The 15344-nt window shown below is 38.1% G+C and overlaps 1 protein-coding gene across 5 annotated transcripts in view; it reads left to right on the top strand.

Moving 5' to 3' along the window:
• Spag9 (sperm associated antigen 9) overlaps window positions 1–15344 on the top strand; it is a 131540-nt gene that overhangs the window by 100060 nt on the left and 16136 nt on the right. For all 5 annotated transcript variants that reach the window (XM_038324969.1, XM_038324968.1, XM_038324967.1 and 2 more), the window contains 12 exons: window positions 782–838; window positions 1723–1896; window positions 3564–3693; window positions 4287–4376; window positions 4739–4906; window positions 5483–5654; window positions 8114–8332; window positions 8553–8748; window positions 9512–9637; window positions 11529–11609; window positions 12569–12636; window positions 14083–14231. In XM_038324969.1, coding sequence (XP_038180897.1) covers window positions 782–838; window positions 1723–1896; window positions 3564–3693; window positions 4287–4376; window positions 4739–4906; window positions 5483–5654; window positions 8114–8332; window positions 8553–8748; window positions 9512–9637; window positions 11529–11609; window positions 12569–12636; window positions 14083–14231 — 1630 coding nt within the window. The remainder of the gene's footprint in view (window positions 1–781; window positions 839–1722; window positions 1897–3563; window positions 3694–4286; window positions 4377–4738; window positions 4907–5482; window positions 5655–8113; window positions 8333–8552; window positions 8749–9511; window positions 9638–11528; window positions 11610–12568; window positions 12637–14082; window positions 14232–15344) is intronic.

The raw sequence follows: 15344 nt of genomic DNA, 5'->3' as shown, positions 1-15344 counted from the left end.
TTGGATTATCACATCAAATTTATAAACTAGTCTATAAATCTAACTTCCAACTTTACTTCCTTCTAATTATATCATTTTTAGCACTGCTTACTTATTATGTGGCCTGCAGTGTGGCTGCAAGCTGTTTTGTGAGTTAAGAGTGCAGATAAAAAAAAAGAAAAGAAAGAAAGAAAACTTCAGGTAAGAACAGGGATTTATAAAACAGTATTGTAAAGAAGGAGCTAGAGTATATCTTTTCAACTTTTTTTCTTACTTTTTTTTTTGAGAGAAGTTCTGGCTCCAAATTGGCCCCAAACTTGTGATCCTTCTGCCTCAGCCCCCTGAGTTCTGGGACTAAAGTTATGTGCCATTATACCCATCTTAAATACTTTCATCCTGTTAGTCATAGTGGTATGCTCCTGTAGTCTAGCCACTTGAAACGGGACTGTGTGTGACCAAGAGTTCAGACCTAGTCTATACAACATAGTGAGACCTCATTTATTAACAACAAAAAAGTAAAACATTTTTTATATCAACATTGAGGCTTGTTGGGTATTTATCAAACATAGGGATAACTTGTCAAGAGTCTGAGCGTTTTAAGAAGGTTTAGTAATTGCTTTAAGCAGTGTTAGATTTAGCAGGTTGTTTCATGAAAGATCAAAGGAACTGTTTGCTAAATTTAATTGTTGACTCTGTATATTCCATGAATTTTGTCAGTCTTTTGCTCTTTGGAGAAAAGAGTAGAACACCTATGTAATAAAATAATAATAATAGTAATAATAATAATACTTTTAAAATTTAGGGCATCACGAGAAAATCCAGCCATGCAAGAAAAGAAAAGGTCAAGCATCTGGCAGTTGTAAGTACACTGAGGACCGTAAGCATAGGTGATGCTTCAAGACATTGTACTGACTTTTCCCAGTTAGGAGGAAATAGCTAAACAGAAGTTCTTCTCTTTAATATACAGCATGCCAACTCGGTAAGGCTGTGCTTGAGGACCCAAAGTTGTCTATCGTAAGCTGCATTGTGTTGGCTATGCATTTGGTGGAATCTTCTGTCAGTTTACATAAAATAGTGGGGAATTATTTGTAAAATTGACAGTCACATGAATCCCCATCAAAGAAAAGATGAGAAATTTAGTATTTGTACTGCTTTATTTACCTGTGTGTGTTAAGCTATTTTATGTTTGTACCAGAAGTACTGTGTGTTTACCGAAGTTAAAACTTACTCTTTTAGGATTAGTCTGTTTACTGAAAGCATAAATATTTTAAAACTGTGGACATGAAAATAGTTACTTAAATTGAACTTAGGAAATTCATGATATGAGTTGACTGATGAAGTGACTGTTGTACATGCTGCACACTAAGCTTCCGCTGTTATCACACAGTCATTACCTTGCTGCTTAACAACCACCGTGACATTGTCCCCAGTAGGAGCTAGTTGTGTTTGTTCAGTAGAAGCTTTCTATATGCAGGAGCATCTCTTTCATTATGGAACTTGCTTATTAGGTGTCTGGCATTCTAAGCAATAGTTTCTTTCCCCTGAATGACCAAGTTTAGCTGTGACTGACTGCTCAGGCTAAAGTATAACTATAAAACTGGTTTTGCTATTGTCTAACTCACTACCATGTAAAGTCTTTGAAGTTTTCTTGAGCATAAAAACTTATAGAAAATCAGGGATTGGTTTTAACAGTGCATATAATAGATATACTTGTGGATTTTCTTTGTTTGCTTGTTTTGTTAGTTTCAGCCGACTTTTTAGCTCTTCAAGTAATGCAACAAAGAAGCCTGAACCCCCTGTGAATCTGAAGTACAATGCACCCACTTCTCACGTGACTCCCTCCGTAAAGAAAAGGAGCAGCACCCTATCTCAGCTCCCTGGCGATAAGTCCAAGGCATTTGATTTCCTTAGTGAGGAGTAAGTATTCCAAGCAATGGTCATGCCCAGAGTAAGTTCATAGTTAGAATCTTTCACCACTTACTTCACAGGGCTTCTAATAACTCCAAAGAAACTATTGCTAGCCAGACATAATAGCTTAGCCTGGTAGTCCCAGTACACAGGATACTGATAGAAGAGGATCATCCCTAATTCATGGCCAGCCTGATGTGAATAGACAGTTCAGTCTAGCATCAGCTACACACTTAAATCCCGTCTTAAAGAACAAAGGAAATTATTTTGTGGGATGGAGTTGTGAGGAGAAGAAAAAAGAAGGATGGGTAACATGAGTGGATGCCTTTTAAGTAAATTACCTGTAGGGCTAAGCAATGTAATCCTAAACCTATGGAAACTGAGGCAGGCAGATTGCACTTTTGAAAAACATCGTATGTCACAGCATAAGACTTTGCCCCAAAATTAAAGAATGAATGAATGAATGACTTGTAGCCAGTATTTATTGAAGTTGCACTTAATTGAGATTGATTCCTGGGACCTCTATGTTGGAAGAAGAGGACTGCCTTCCACAAGTTGTCCCCTGACCTCCTAGGAACACAATGACACACATGCACACACACGCACAAACACATGTTAAATAAGACGTAATACAATTTTGAAAGAAAACTGCACTCCATAGTTTTCATAAGGAAAGGGAATTTTTATTGACACAACAGTTTTGATAAATATCAACAGAAATACTGAATACTTAATTTAAGCCTTTAATCCTAAGTGTTTTAACATTTCCTTTGGTTGTCAGGAGGACTTGGCTTTCCCTTCTGACTCTGCATGTGAACAAATTAATCTCTCAGGGCCCATTTTTTTCCTCTCTGAAAGATTATTTCAAACGTGTTAGGTTAAAATTATACACTATGTATAGTGTCTGACACACCAGTAAATTTTGTAAACTATGGTTTATACAGAGAGTCACCTCACCAAAGTATAAATGGCCAAAAGAAAGAGAAATTATTTTTAGAATCATTTTTATATTTCACTCCATATTTTTAAAGCTTACCTAAGTCAGTTGGCCTTTTTGTCTTCTAAAATAAGTGACTAGGAGCTAAAGAGATGGCTCAGAGGTTAAGAACACTGATGTTCTTCCAAAGGACCTGGATTTAGTTCCCAGCACCCACATGGTGGCTTGCAATGATATGAAACTCTTATCCCAGGGAATCCAAGGCTCTTGTCTACTGGCCTCGGAGAGCTCCAGGCATTCACATGGTACACAGACATTCTTGTAGACAAAATACTCAAAATACATAAAATTAAAACAAATAAATTTTTAAAAATGAAAGAGTAGAATCTAAAAGTTTGACTTAATCACTCACCTAAGCATACTATAGCACAATATCTGGCATTAGAAAATTCTTAGTATTTGTTAAGTAAGAAAAAGAAGATCCCTGATTACTTCAGAACTTTTCCCTTTTATATATAGCATATGAGATTTCATAACTTTGGTGACTAATAATTTAATACAACATGCTTACTACCTACAGAAGGCTGATTTCAAAAACCTGGAAAGATCAGTTTTGGTATAATCCTGGTGTCGGAGTATGTGTGTGTGGGTCATGTACTCCAGGGTGGCCAACTCAAATGCTGGGATTATAGGTCTATGTTTCATTCACTTAATTAAAACTACAAATGTCTTCTTTTAGAACTGAGGCTAGTTTAGCTTCCCGCAGAGAGCAAAAGAGAGAGCAGTATCGGCAGGTGAAGGCACATGTTCAGAAGGAAGATGGTCGCGTGCAAGCTTTTGGCTGGAGTCTGCCTCAGAAGTATAAACAGGTAACCTGGGAATGTGATAAGAACGTCTAGCAGATCCGGGCGGTGGTGGCGCATGCCTTTAATCCCAGCACTAGGGAGGCAGAGGCAGGCGGATCTCTGTGAGTTTGAGACCAGCCTGGTCTACAAGAGCTAGTTCCAGGACAGGCTCTAAAAACTACAGGGAAACCCTGTCTCGAAAAACAAAAACAAAAACAAAAAAAAGCGCGTCCAGCAGAAAATGCAGGTTGAGTGACATGTGCTTGGAAAATGTGAACTGAAAATATCATAAATTGCTCATTTTATTGGATTTGGCACATTTAGAGAAATACAGAGAATAGGGGTTTTTAGGCTATTTTCTAAAGCCCTATAATAGAAATAAAATATTCTAGATCTATACACTCCTAAATGACTAAACATTTTTTGTACACAAATACATACTTAGGTGTGCGCATGTGTGATTGTGAACTTCTGCCTCATTTTGAACTGGTCTACTTATTGTCTGTAATTGCTACTTGAGATTTTGCTTATTTTTCTAGTCAGAGTGACAGAATCAAGCTGAACTTGATTTCAGGAGCAAATATGTGTCTCTCCCTCCCCTCCCCCACCCGAATTAGGTGGCCAATGGTCAAGGGGAAAATAAGATGAAAAATCTACCCGTGCCTGTTTATCTCAGACCACTGGATGAAAAAGATGCATCCATGAAGGTAAGCTAATTGTGACACTGAAGGACAGACTTCTTAAACTCTAGGTGGACCCCCCCCCCTCAAAAAAAAGGGGAAAAAGGTGTTTTGTTAGTAAAATGATTACTCATTTTAAAACTTTTTTTGTATTTTGAGACAGAATCTCTGTATTATAATCCAGGATGGCCTGGAACTCCCTTTTTTTTCTTCCCTGTTTTAGCCTTGAACCCTTTATCTCTTCCTCATTCTCCTAAGTGTACCACCATACCAATGTACAACATTAGAGTATATTAAAGCACCCATTTTAAGAAAAGGTGAAAATTTTCTTATGTGTAGAGATAAAAAGTGACATAATACCTTTCTTTCCCACCTCTACCCCTGAAAAGCTGTGGTGTGCTGTAGGAGTCAACTTATCTGGTGGCAAGACTAGAGACGGTGGCTCTGTTGTTGGAGCAAGTGTATTTTACAAGGATGTTGCTGGGCTGGACACTGAAAGCAGTAAACCACGAAGTGCGTCTCAGAGTAGTTTAGACAAGTTGGATCAGGAACTCAAGGTAAGTGCGCACTAATATTTGACATTCTGGTTTATGAGTGTAGGAGTTCATCTCTTAAATACAAAACTTATTTGAGGCATCCTGTAGTGGGGATTACTGTGAACTTGCTGTTTTCCCCGTATGTTCCTTTAACATTCATTTTATTGAAGTGTTATTTACATATATTCAAATATATTGCCAAATGTGTATGACCACTACCACAAAGAAAATACCAACTTTTTTTTTAATCACCAGTGTGCTTGACAACTAAGTTTTTTTTTATTTATTATGCATACAATATTCTGTCTGTGTGTATGTCTGCAGGCCAGAAGAGGGCAGCAGACCTCATTTACAGCCACCATGTGATTGCTGGAAATTGAACTCAGGACCTTTGGAAGAGCAGGCAATGCTCTTAACCACTGAGCCATGTCTCTAGCCCCAACAACTAAGTTTTAGTGTAGTAATACTGATAAACAATTGTAGTTTCTAAACAATCTGAATATATTTTGAAATAATAATTCATTTTAGTTTAAGAACGCAGTCTTAGGGATATTTTCACATTCATATAATTTTAAACATTCTCCTCTGCCTACACAGGAACAGCAGAAAGAATTAAAAAATCAAGAAGAATTGTCCAGTCAAGTATGGATCTGTACCAGCACCCATTCAGCTACAAAGGTTATCATCATTGATGCTGTTCAGCCTGGCAACATCCTAGACAGTTTCACTGCTTGCAACTCTCACGTTCTGTGCATTGCCAGTGTCCCAGGTAAAGCAAGTGTCTGCCTCCTCCCAGGGAGAAATGGGTATGGCCGATAGAACTATGCTAACATGCTTGCTGTTACAGATTTTATGTCCTAGTAAGAGAAGATTTAAAGTAAACCGGAAGTCATTGAATAACCATATGTTCTTTAGCTATTGAAAGATAGTGTAAAGAATATAAAAAAATGGCAGTATGAGAAGATAACTTGTTGATAGAGGCTGATGAACTCCCTAGATTAATTAGTATGGGAAGGCCACCCGAAGTTCTGGGATTGATATATAAAATTAAAACAGTAGTCCAGAAATATTAGTCAGCCATAAAAGAAATGACATTGAGACAGAGTCAACCTAAACTACATAGTGAGATTCTGTCTCCAAAAGAGAAACAAAAGGCTTAACTGACAACTTTTATATTATTTTTTTAAAAAAATAAACTACTTTTTATTTTTTTACTTTTTTTTTAACATTAGAACTCAGGATGTTTATTACAAGGGTAAACCCTGATCCTTCAGTTGGGCTTTTCAGTAGGATTTCTGGTATCAAGCACGGACATCAGGACCTCCCAACTTTTTGGATTCACAGTGATGAGGATCAACTACAAGCAGGGTGCAATCATACTGGATGAAGATATCTTTGATCTCCTTCTTAAAAAACAACTTTAAAATAAGCTTTAAAGCCAGGTGGTGGTAGCACATGTCTTTAAGCCTTTAATCCAGTACTCAAAAGCAGAGGCAGATGGATCTCTGAGGCCAGGCTGGTTTACAGGTCTTCTAGGACAACAAGGGCTATATAGAGAAGGGCTATATTCTCGGGGGGGGGGGGGGGGGGAAGATAATGAAAAACGTAATATCTTTTCATGTGATAGAAATGATAATGGTTTTCCATTGTAAATGCTTATTTTTTAATGTCTTACTAGTATTTTAAGCCACTATATTTTTTATGATGGTATATAGAAGCCCATCTTTCAAGTAGTAATCATGATAATCTTAAGATGTTTTTTGTTTGTTTGTTTTGTTTTCGAGATAGGCAGATCTCTGTGAGTTTGAGGCCAGCCTGGTCTACAGAGCTAATTCCAGAACACAGCTAGGGAAACCCTGTCTCGATACCCCCCCACACACACAATTAATAAGATATTGCTCACTACAATTTTAACCTTTGCCCAAATATGAGAACTGCTCTGAATTTGGAAGTGTCGGTAGAAAACTAGAACTATAGGAGCTAGTGATATGTTTTCTATTTAAATATTCATTTCAGGTGGAAGGTCAGGTGTTGTGGCACATTCCTATAATTCTAGTCCTTGCGCAGCAGAGGCAAACTGATTGAAGGCCAGCCTGATACTATATAGCAAAATTCTGTCTCTAACCCTTCCCCCTAAAAAGGAAAAATTTTCAGATGAAAGTATAAATTAATAGAAATAGTTAATAGTTAATTTGGATCAATCTCTTTTTGTGTTTGTGGGGAGTGAAACCAGGATATTAAGTTGAATATGATGCATGATTTACATTAATTTTTTGGTCCTATTTGTTAACTGATTGCATTGTATATTGACTGTTTGACCACTGTTTAGTTTTCTTTTTTACTTACTGTATAAATTGTTCCTAATTCCTGAAATACGAGGCTCTTTTCAGTCTTTTAAAAATTTTATTTTTATTGTGTATGTGTGTGGTATGTAAGAGAGACTGTATAAGTCATGGCACATGTACAGAGGTCAGAAGATATTATAGCATTGATTCTTTTCTTCCACCAGGATCAGATTTGGGGCAGCAGCTTATGCAGCAGGTGCTTTGCCAACTGAGCATCGCACTGTCATCTTTTCTGTTTTGTATTACTATCGTTTAGCCAGGTGTGGTGGTGTATACCTGTAATCCCAGCTTTGGGGAGGTGGAGACAGGAGGATCTCTAAGGTCAGCTTGACTGCATAGAGTTCAAGGCCAATGTAGATCAAGTGAGGCCTTGTCTCCAAAAGTCACATACCTTTTAATTGTTGTCTAATGTTAATAAACCCATATTATAAATATTATTAATTTATTATTGTGTGTAGGAATGCACCCATACCACAGTGCATATATAGAAACCAGAGGACAACTTTTGGGAGTAGGTTTTACCTTCTCACTGGTGGGTTACAGGGTCCAAACTTAGGTCATCAGGTTTGTGCAGTGGATGCTTTTTACCTCCTAACCATGTTGCCTGCCCTATCTCACACAAAGCAAAATTTAAAAAAAAAAAAGGTATTATCTCTTAACATTTTTGTCATTGGAATATGAACTAATTGAAATATTATTTTACCTCTAAATTTACTTTTTCATTTTATCAAGATTAAATAAATTTAACACTGCCTTCTTGGTATATTCTAGTAGCCATATGTTTCTCCTGTGTCCTCGCATTTCATACCTTGAGTTGCTTTAATAGGATAGATAAAGCCACTTCTTAGTTTACTGGGTATTCAGAGAAAGTTGCTTTTTTTAGGAGCTCGGGAAACAGACTACCCTGCAGGAGAAGAACTTTCTGAATCTGGTCAGGTAGACAAAGCGTCTTTGTGTGGAAGCATGACAAGCAACAGCTCTGCCGAGATGGACAGCTTACTGGGAGGCATCACAGTGGTTGGGTGCTCCACAGAAGGAGTGACAGGAACTGCCACTTCCCCCAGTACCAACGGTGCTTCTCCAGTGATAGAAAAGCCACCAGGTACATGTGTGGAGAGTCTGATCCTATCCTGAAAGTGCCACATTGTAGACTTGTCAATCTTAAAGAGCCAGAATGACTCTTCTGTAGTGACTGTATGTGAGAACTAGTTCTTCATGTCACTGCAGTGCCAAGGAGGGGTCAGTGGAGTTCCAGACAGGTTTATGTGGCGAAAGTATTGGAGTCGAAAAACTCATTCAGCATAGTGTTTATGTTTTTATAGAAATGGAAGCCGAAAACAGTGAGGTTGATGAAAATGTTCCTACAGCAGAAGAAGCAACTGAAGCCACAGAAGGCAATGCAGGGTCTACTGAAGATGCTGTGGACATCTCCCAACCTGGTGTGTACACAGAGCATGTGTTTACAGATCCTTTGGGAGTTCAGATCCCAGAAGACCTCTCCCCAGTGTTTCAATCAAGGTATGCATCCCAAATCAGTAACTTTGGAGAGTCTTATTCTCTCCTATTTATTTTCTTTGGAGATTTTTTCCATCCATTTCTATTTATGTTTGTTTGTTTGTTTGTTTTTGTCTTGGTTGTTTGTTGTTGTTGTTTGTTTGTTTTGTTTTCTTTTGATTTGATTTTGAGATAGGGTTTCTCTGTGTTGTCCTGGCTGTACTGGAACTCTCTGTAGACCAGACCTGCCTCAAACTCAGAGATCCACCTGCCTCTGCCTCCCGAGTGTTTATTAGTATTTACAATTAACTTCAGATGAAGTCATTTTGAATTTGATAGTTCTATTGTCTACTTACTTATGCCCTGACAACCCAAAAGAAGGGATTTATGGTAGAATATAAACATATTTTGCTTTATCTCACCCCAGAAGAAACTATTAAAAATTTCAAAATAATTAATAACGAAGCCATAAATTTTTCTATCGTGTTTTTATTTGGTTGGTTTTTGGCTTTTCTTCTTTTTGAGAGCTGTAATTAAAGTCTTGGCTATTAACTGATGAGTAACATTATTAAATCTTGTTCCCCTTTCTCCACTCTGAACTTCCTGGTTTGTTATTATTTCTGGTCCAGTTGTGAACTACTTAATGTGTAAGCATTTAACATTGGCTTTTCTGGAATCTTGGTGTTTGTTCATTTTGGTAAGCTTAAATGTAGAACTGTTCAATCCTGAAAACTAAAACTAAAGCTAATAGGTGTACTCAGGTTTTTCCCTTGTGCTTCATTCCCAGTAATGACTCAGATGTGTACAAAGATCAGATATCAGTATTGCCAAATGAGCAAGACCTGGCGAGAGAAGAAGCTCAGAAAATGAGTAGTCTTTTACCAACCATGTGGCTTGGAGCTCAAAATGGCTGGTAAGTTCTAGCATCCTAATTTGACAATATCCTTAGTATTTTGCGTCTGCATTGAAATAAAGAAATGAGGCAGACATCATAGTGCAGGCCTGTAATCTCAGCACTTGGGAAACTGAGGAGGAGGATTGCAAATTAAAGGTTATCTTGGGCCACGGAACCTTCACATTAACCTTGTCTGTGCAGCAAAGTGAGACCCTCTTCACAAAAGCAAAAACCCTAAGCAAAAGATAAATGAAATGTAGTAAACATAAAGTGTAGATCAATACAAAGACTTTATACACACAAAATTTGAAGTTTTATTGCAACTTTCATAAACTAGACTTCCATTAGTTCTAAATGGTAAATTATTTTTCTTTGTCACAGAATGTTCTCTTTATGTAATATTCTTAAAAGAAAAAGTAAATAAGATTTTTAAATCTGAGTTAGACTGGTGGTGTATGCCTGTACTAGAATACACAGAATGCTGAGACAGGATCATAAATTTTAGGACAGCCTGGACTAAAACAAGATCCTAGCTAAAAAAAAAAAAAAAAATTAAATCTGGTATAGAATTAAGAATAAATTGTGCTGGGCAGTGATGGTGCACACCTTTAATCCTAGCTCTCAGGAGACAGAGGCAGGTAGATAGATCTCTGAGTTCCAGGCCAGCCTGGTGTACAAAGCAAATTCCTGGACAGCCAGGACTACACAGAGAAAATCTTGGCTCTCCAACAAAAAGGGAGAGAGAATAAATAAAAAAAATGGGGCTTCAGAGATGGCTCATTGGTTAAGAGTGCTTGCTGCTCTTGCAGAAGATCAAGTTCAGTTCCTAGCACTCACGTGACAGCTCAGCAACTGTCTATAGCGCTGGTTCCAGGCCTCCACAGTTATCAAGTGCACACGTGGTGCACAGACATACTTGCAGGCAAATACATAAAATTTTAAAAATCTTTGTTTTTTTTATTTATTTATTATGTATACAATATTCTGTCTGTGTGTATGCCTGCAGGCCAGAAGAGGGCACCAGACCTCATTACAGATGGTTGTGAGCCACCATGTGGTTGCTGGGAATTGAACTCAGGACCTTTGGAAGAGCAGGCAATGCTCTTAACCTCTGAGCCATCTCTCCAGCCCCCTAAAAATCTTTTTTAAAAATGAATAAATCACGATTTGAAAACTCAGAGAATGATCTATGTTACATGGTTTATTCACTTTTTTTTGAGGGGGGGCTCTTTTACACAGATTTTTTTTTTTCTGTGTAACCTGGCTGTCCTGGAACACTCTCCATAATATGAGGCTGGCCTTGAACTCAGATCTGTCTGCCTCTGCCTCCTAAATGCTAGGATTAAAGACACGTGTACAGTTTATTCACTTATTAATACTGTGGGGCCTCTTATAGAACAGAGTATTTCCAAAGGTTAAGCAGGATCACTTATGTATGTTTTCTCTAGGACTCTGGCTTAGCCTGCAGGCTGTGTAGAGTCAGCCACTGTCTGATGTGAATCACTCTGTCATTCAGAAGTTTAGTGTAATGGAGATGTTGGATTATTTATGTAAAGGGTTTTATGCAGAAATGCTAAGGTGTGGGGGAAGCCAAAGTTAACTCTAGTATCAATACTAATTCTAGATTTTTGGTTTTCATATGTTTCTGTTTATGTAAATAGCCTGTTCTTCTGTCTTAGGTACTTGTTCTCTCTCCTCCCTTCCTCCCTCCTCTCTGTCTCTATCTCTCTTTCCCTCTCCTTCTCCCCCTTCCCTCTCCCTACCCCTTGTTCTTTCTCTTCATACAAAAGTATCAAACCCTTTTCCTAAAAATTGAATGATTTTTCTTCTTGGGGGTACCTGTAGTCATTGTTAGATAGAAGCATTGGTGATACCCTGTGCCTTAACAATCCTGACTTTATTTCTGCAGTTTGTATGTCCATTCATCTGTAGCCCAGTGGAGGAAATGTCTCCATTCAATTAAGCTTAAAGACTCAATCCTCAGTATTGTGTAAGTCTTATTTTTAAAATTATTCCTTTTAAAAGATTTGATTTTGGTGTAAAATAGATTTTAAGGCTTTAAAGTTAACATGTTTCTCATGATAAATCAGTATACAAGCTTGATTTATTTGCTTGTTGGTTTAACCATTATCTTAGTTACTTTCCTATTGCTGTGATAAAATACCATGACCAAGGCAACTTACAGAAGAAGGGTTCATTTGAGCTTATGGTTCCAGAGAAATGAGTTCATAATGACAGGGAAGCATGGCAGCAAGCAGGCTAGAGCAGGATGCTGAGGGCTCACACCTTGGACTGCAAGTAGAAAGTAGAGAGCGCAAACTAACAACAATGCAAGTCGTTTAAGCTCCGAAAGCTGGCCTCCAGTGATACACTTCCTCCAACAAGACCACACTTACCCAAACACCACCATTAACTGGGTACCAAGTATTCAAATACCCATGACTATGGGAGACAGCTCGTTCAAACCACCACAACCATTTTAGTGTAACTAGAGAAACTGAGGATGAAATTCAGTAATGGAAAGAAGACTAGAAAACATTTAAGTAGAAAACTTTACAGATTGAATCTTCACTTTAGTGGTTCTGCATTTGTTTCAGACTATTCCTCATAGCTTGGAAATACATTGATTAGGTCATTGGTTTACTAATCCTTTTTCATATGTTGACTGGCAAAATTCCAACAGTTTGTTCCTAAATCTACAGGACAGACTCTGTTAGTTCCAGTTAAGATGTGTATCTGGTCTGTAGAGTTAGGTTAAGGTATAATGAGAGGAGGAGCCTTGAGCTAGAAAGCAAAGCACCCACAGGCTGTGCATTAGCTTCTGTGACATGTTTCCATAACAAGATGCTCACAAACCGGCCCTTTAAGAGACTGTGCACCAGCTCAATAACACATGGTCCATTCTGTGCTCCTGAGTGGAGGTTCTGAAATTCGTTTTTCTGTTTGCAGACACGTGAAAGGAATTGTGCTAGTGGCCCTAGCTGATGGCACCCTTGCAATCTTCCACAGAGGAGTTGGTGAGTTTTTATAACATTGTACACCAACATGTTGCTTTGCAGGGCATATGAAGTATATTGGCTTACCATATTTGAAAGAAATGATACCTAAAATGAGAATGAAGTTGTGGGATATTGGTGATATACATTAGTAAATATATGGATGCCTCTGTGGAGGTATGCACTAGGTATTCCTAATGGACAAGTGTGTTTATCACAATGAGCAAAGAATTAACATTTTCTGTGTCTACACACACACACACACACACACACACACACACACATACATTCATACATAAAAACACACATGTTTGTGTGCATGTTTAAGGTACGTGTACATAAATGTTCATGTATGTGAATATGGGCATGCATGTGGTGTGTGTTTGACAGACCAACCTTGTGTTGGTTGTTATCTTCTTACCTTGTTTTAGATAGGGTCTTTTGTTATTTACTGATGTGTGTGCCAGGCTAGCTGGCCTCCAAGTTTCTAGAAATTCTCCTGTTTCCAGTTCCTGTTTTACATAGATTCTGGGGATCTAAACTTAGTTTCTCAAACTTACCAACAAGCACTTTGTCTACTGAGCCATCTTCCCACTCTCTTGGTGCCCTTATATAGTATAATACAGCAATTTTTTTCATATACTTAATTAGAAAACATTTGGCAAGGATAATTGTCTTTTATCTTTTTTTGGTTAATTTTTAAAGATAGAGTCTCCCTATGTAGCCCTGGCTAGCCTAGAACTTGCTATATAGATCATGCTAGCCTTAAATCCACCTGTTTTTTGCCTCCTGGAAGTTGGGATTAAAAGGCCATCACACACAGCCTTATCCTATTTTTAAAAATAATTTTCATCTACTTCATTTAAGAAAAAATTTGCACTGTACTTCTAAGTTATGCCCCAATCCCTAAATCCATTCTAATTCTAAAAAGACTGTCATTTTCAGATAACCTACAACTAGTTTGTCATAGTACCATTCTATCTTGTTTGTTGTTTTTCGAGACAGGGTTTCTCTGTGAAACAGTCTTGGCTGTTCTAGAATTCACTCTGTAGACCAGACTGACCTCACACTCACAGAGATCCACCTGGGATTAAAGGCAGTTACTATCACTGCCCGGCCCTGGCTTCCCTCCTCCTCCCCCCCAAGCTAGGTCTTACTAAGTACCTTGGTTAGCCTGGACCAATATATAAACCACACTAACCTTGAACCACAAAAAAATCTGCTTGCCTCTGCCTCCCCAGTGCTAGGATTAAAGGTGTGCACACACACCAAACTACACTACCTCTTGAAAACATGATTGAAAGGGGATCCAGTTAGCGGGTGGCAAGTTGGAGCAGACATTCCTTGCGATCTCTTCCAGTTTGTAACTTATACTATACAGGTAAAGGCACCCTTAATACATGGTCCTAGAGTGCCGCATCAATAATGAGTGCTGTGACTAACTATCATCTACTTCTTGTTTTAAAGATGGACAGTGGGACTTGTCAAACTATCACCTTTTAGACCTTGGACGTCCTCACCATTCCATACGATGCATGACTGTGGTGCATGACAAAGTCTGGTGTGGCTATAGGAACAAAATCTATGTGGTTCAGCCAAAGGCTATGAAGATAGAGGCAAGTTAATCTCCATTCTGTGTATACACTGAATTGGTATTCCCAGAGACTGCAGGATTAAATAATCATTTCCAGCTTCTTTAGAGACTGCTTTCCAGATCACTGTTTAAGGGCTCTTCAGATAGAGTTTTGGATGTCTTAGTTTTCTCTGTTACTTTACCTCTTGGACTATGAGGGTAGGAAATGGTGGGGCTTGTTTGTTTTCTTTTTTTTGGTTGTTGTTGGTTTTATTTTGTTTTTAAGTACAGGATTCAAATGTAAAGGTTTTATATGTGTCTGTATATGTATTTATATATGTGTATGTACTTTATTGAATTTATGTTTTTTGTTGATGTGGTTTTGGTTTTTTGAGTATTTTTCTACATATCGCTAGCTGTCCTGGAACTTACTATGTAGACCAGACTGGCCTCGAAACTCAGAGGTCTGCTTGCCTCTTCCTCCTGAGTGCTGGAATTAAAGATGTGCAATATCATGACAGCCTAAATATGTAGTTTGGGTTTTTTAAAGATTTTTTATTATGTATACAACATTCTGCCTGCATATATGCCCACACGCCAGAAGAGGGCGCCAGATCTCATTACAGAGGGTTGTGAGCCACCATGTGGTTGCTGGGAATTGAACTCAGGACCTCTGGAAGAGCAGTCAGTGCTCTTAACCTCTGAGTCATCTCTCCAGCCCGAATATGTAGTTCTTAATAGGTCTACTTATATAAGGATTGGTTGAGAGAATTCCTGTTAGTTCCCTTTGCCTGCTCCATGTACATTCAGATTCATTTGCATTCGTATCACAAACTGAGAAATAGCATTATAGTGAAAATTTTTGTTAAAAAAATAATCTAAATTTTGGTCATAATGTATCCATTCTGATTATTTAAAAAATTACAGTAGGAAAGTTTTAAGGTGAAATTTCTATTTCTCCCTGCCCCGTGTCTCATTTTCTTCCTTAGAAATCTCACAGTTAAAGCTAGACATGATAGCACAGCCCTGTTAATCCTAGCACTTGAGAGGCTAAGGTAAAAGGATGGCAACAAATCAGAGACTAACCTAGGCTACATATCACAACACCTTGTCTCAATAGCTACCCCCTCTGCCAAATATATTCCACAAGTAACCA

This window comes from Arvicola amphibius, chromosome 4, assembly GCF_903992535.2.
Source record: "Arvicola amphibius chromosome 4, mArvAmp1.2, whole genome shotgun sequence".
Classification (NCBI taxonomy): domain Eukaryota; kingdom Metazoa; phylum Chordata; class Mammalia; order Rodentia; family Cricetidae; genus Arvicola; species Arvicola amphibius.
The sequence above is the reverse complement of the archived record's forward strand: the minus strand, read 5'-3'. Positions and strand labels throughout refer to the sequence as shown.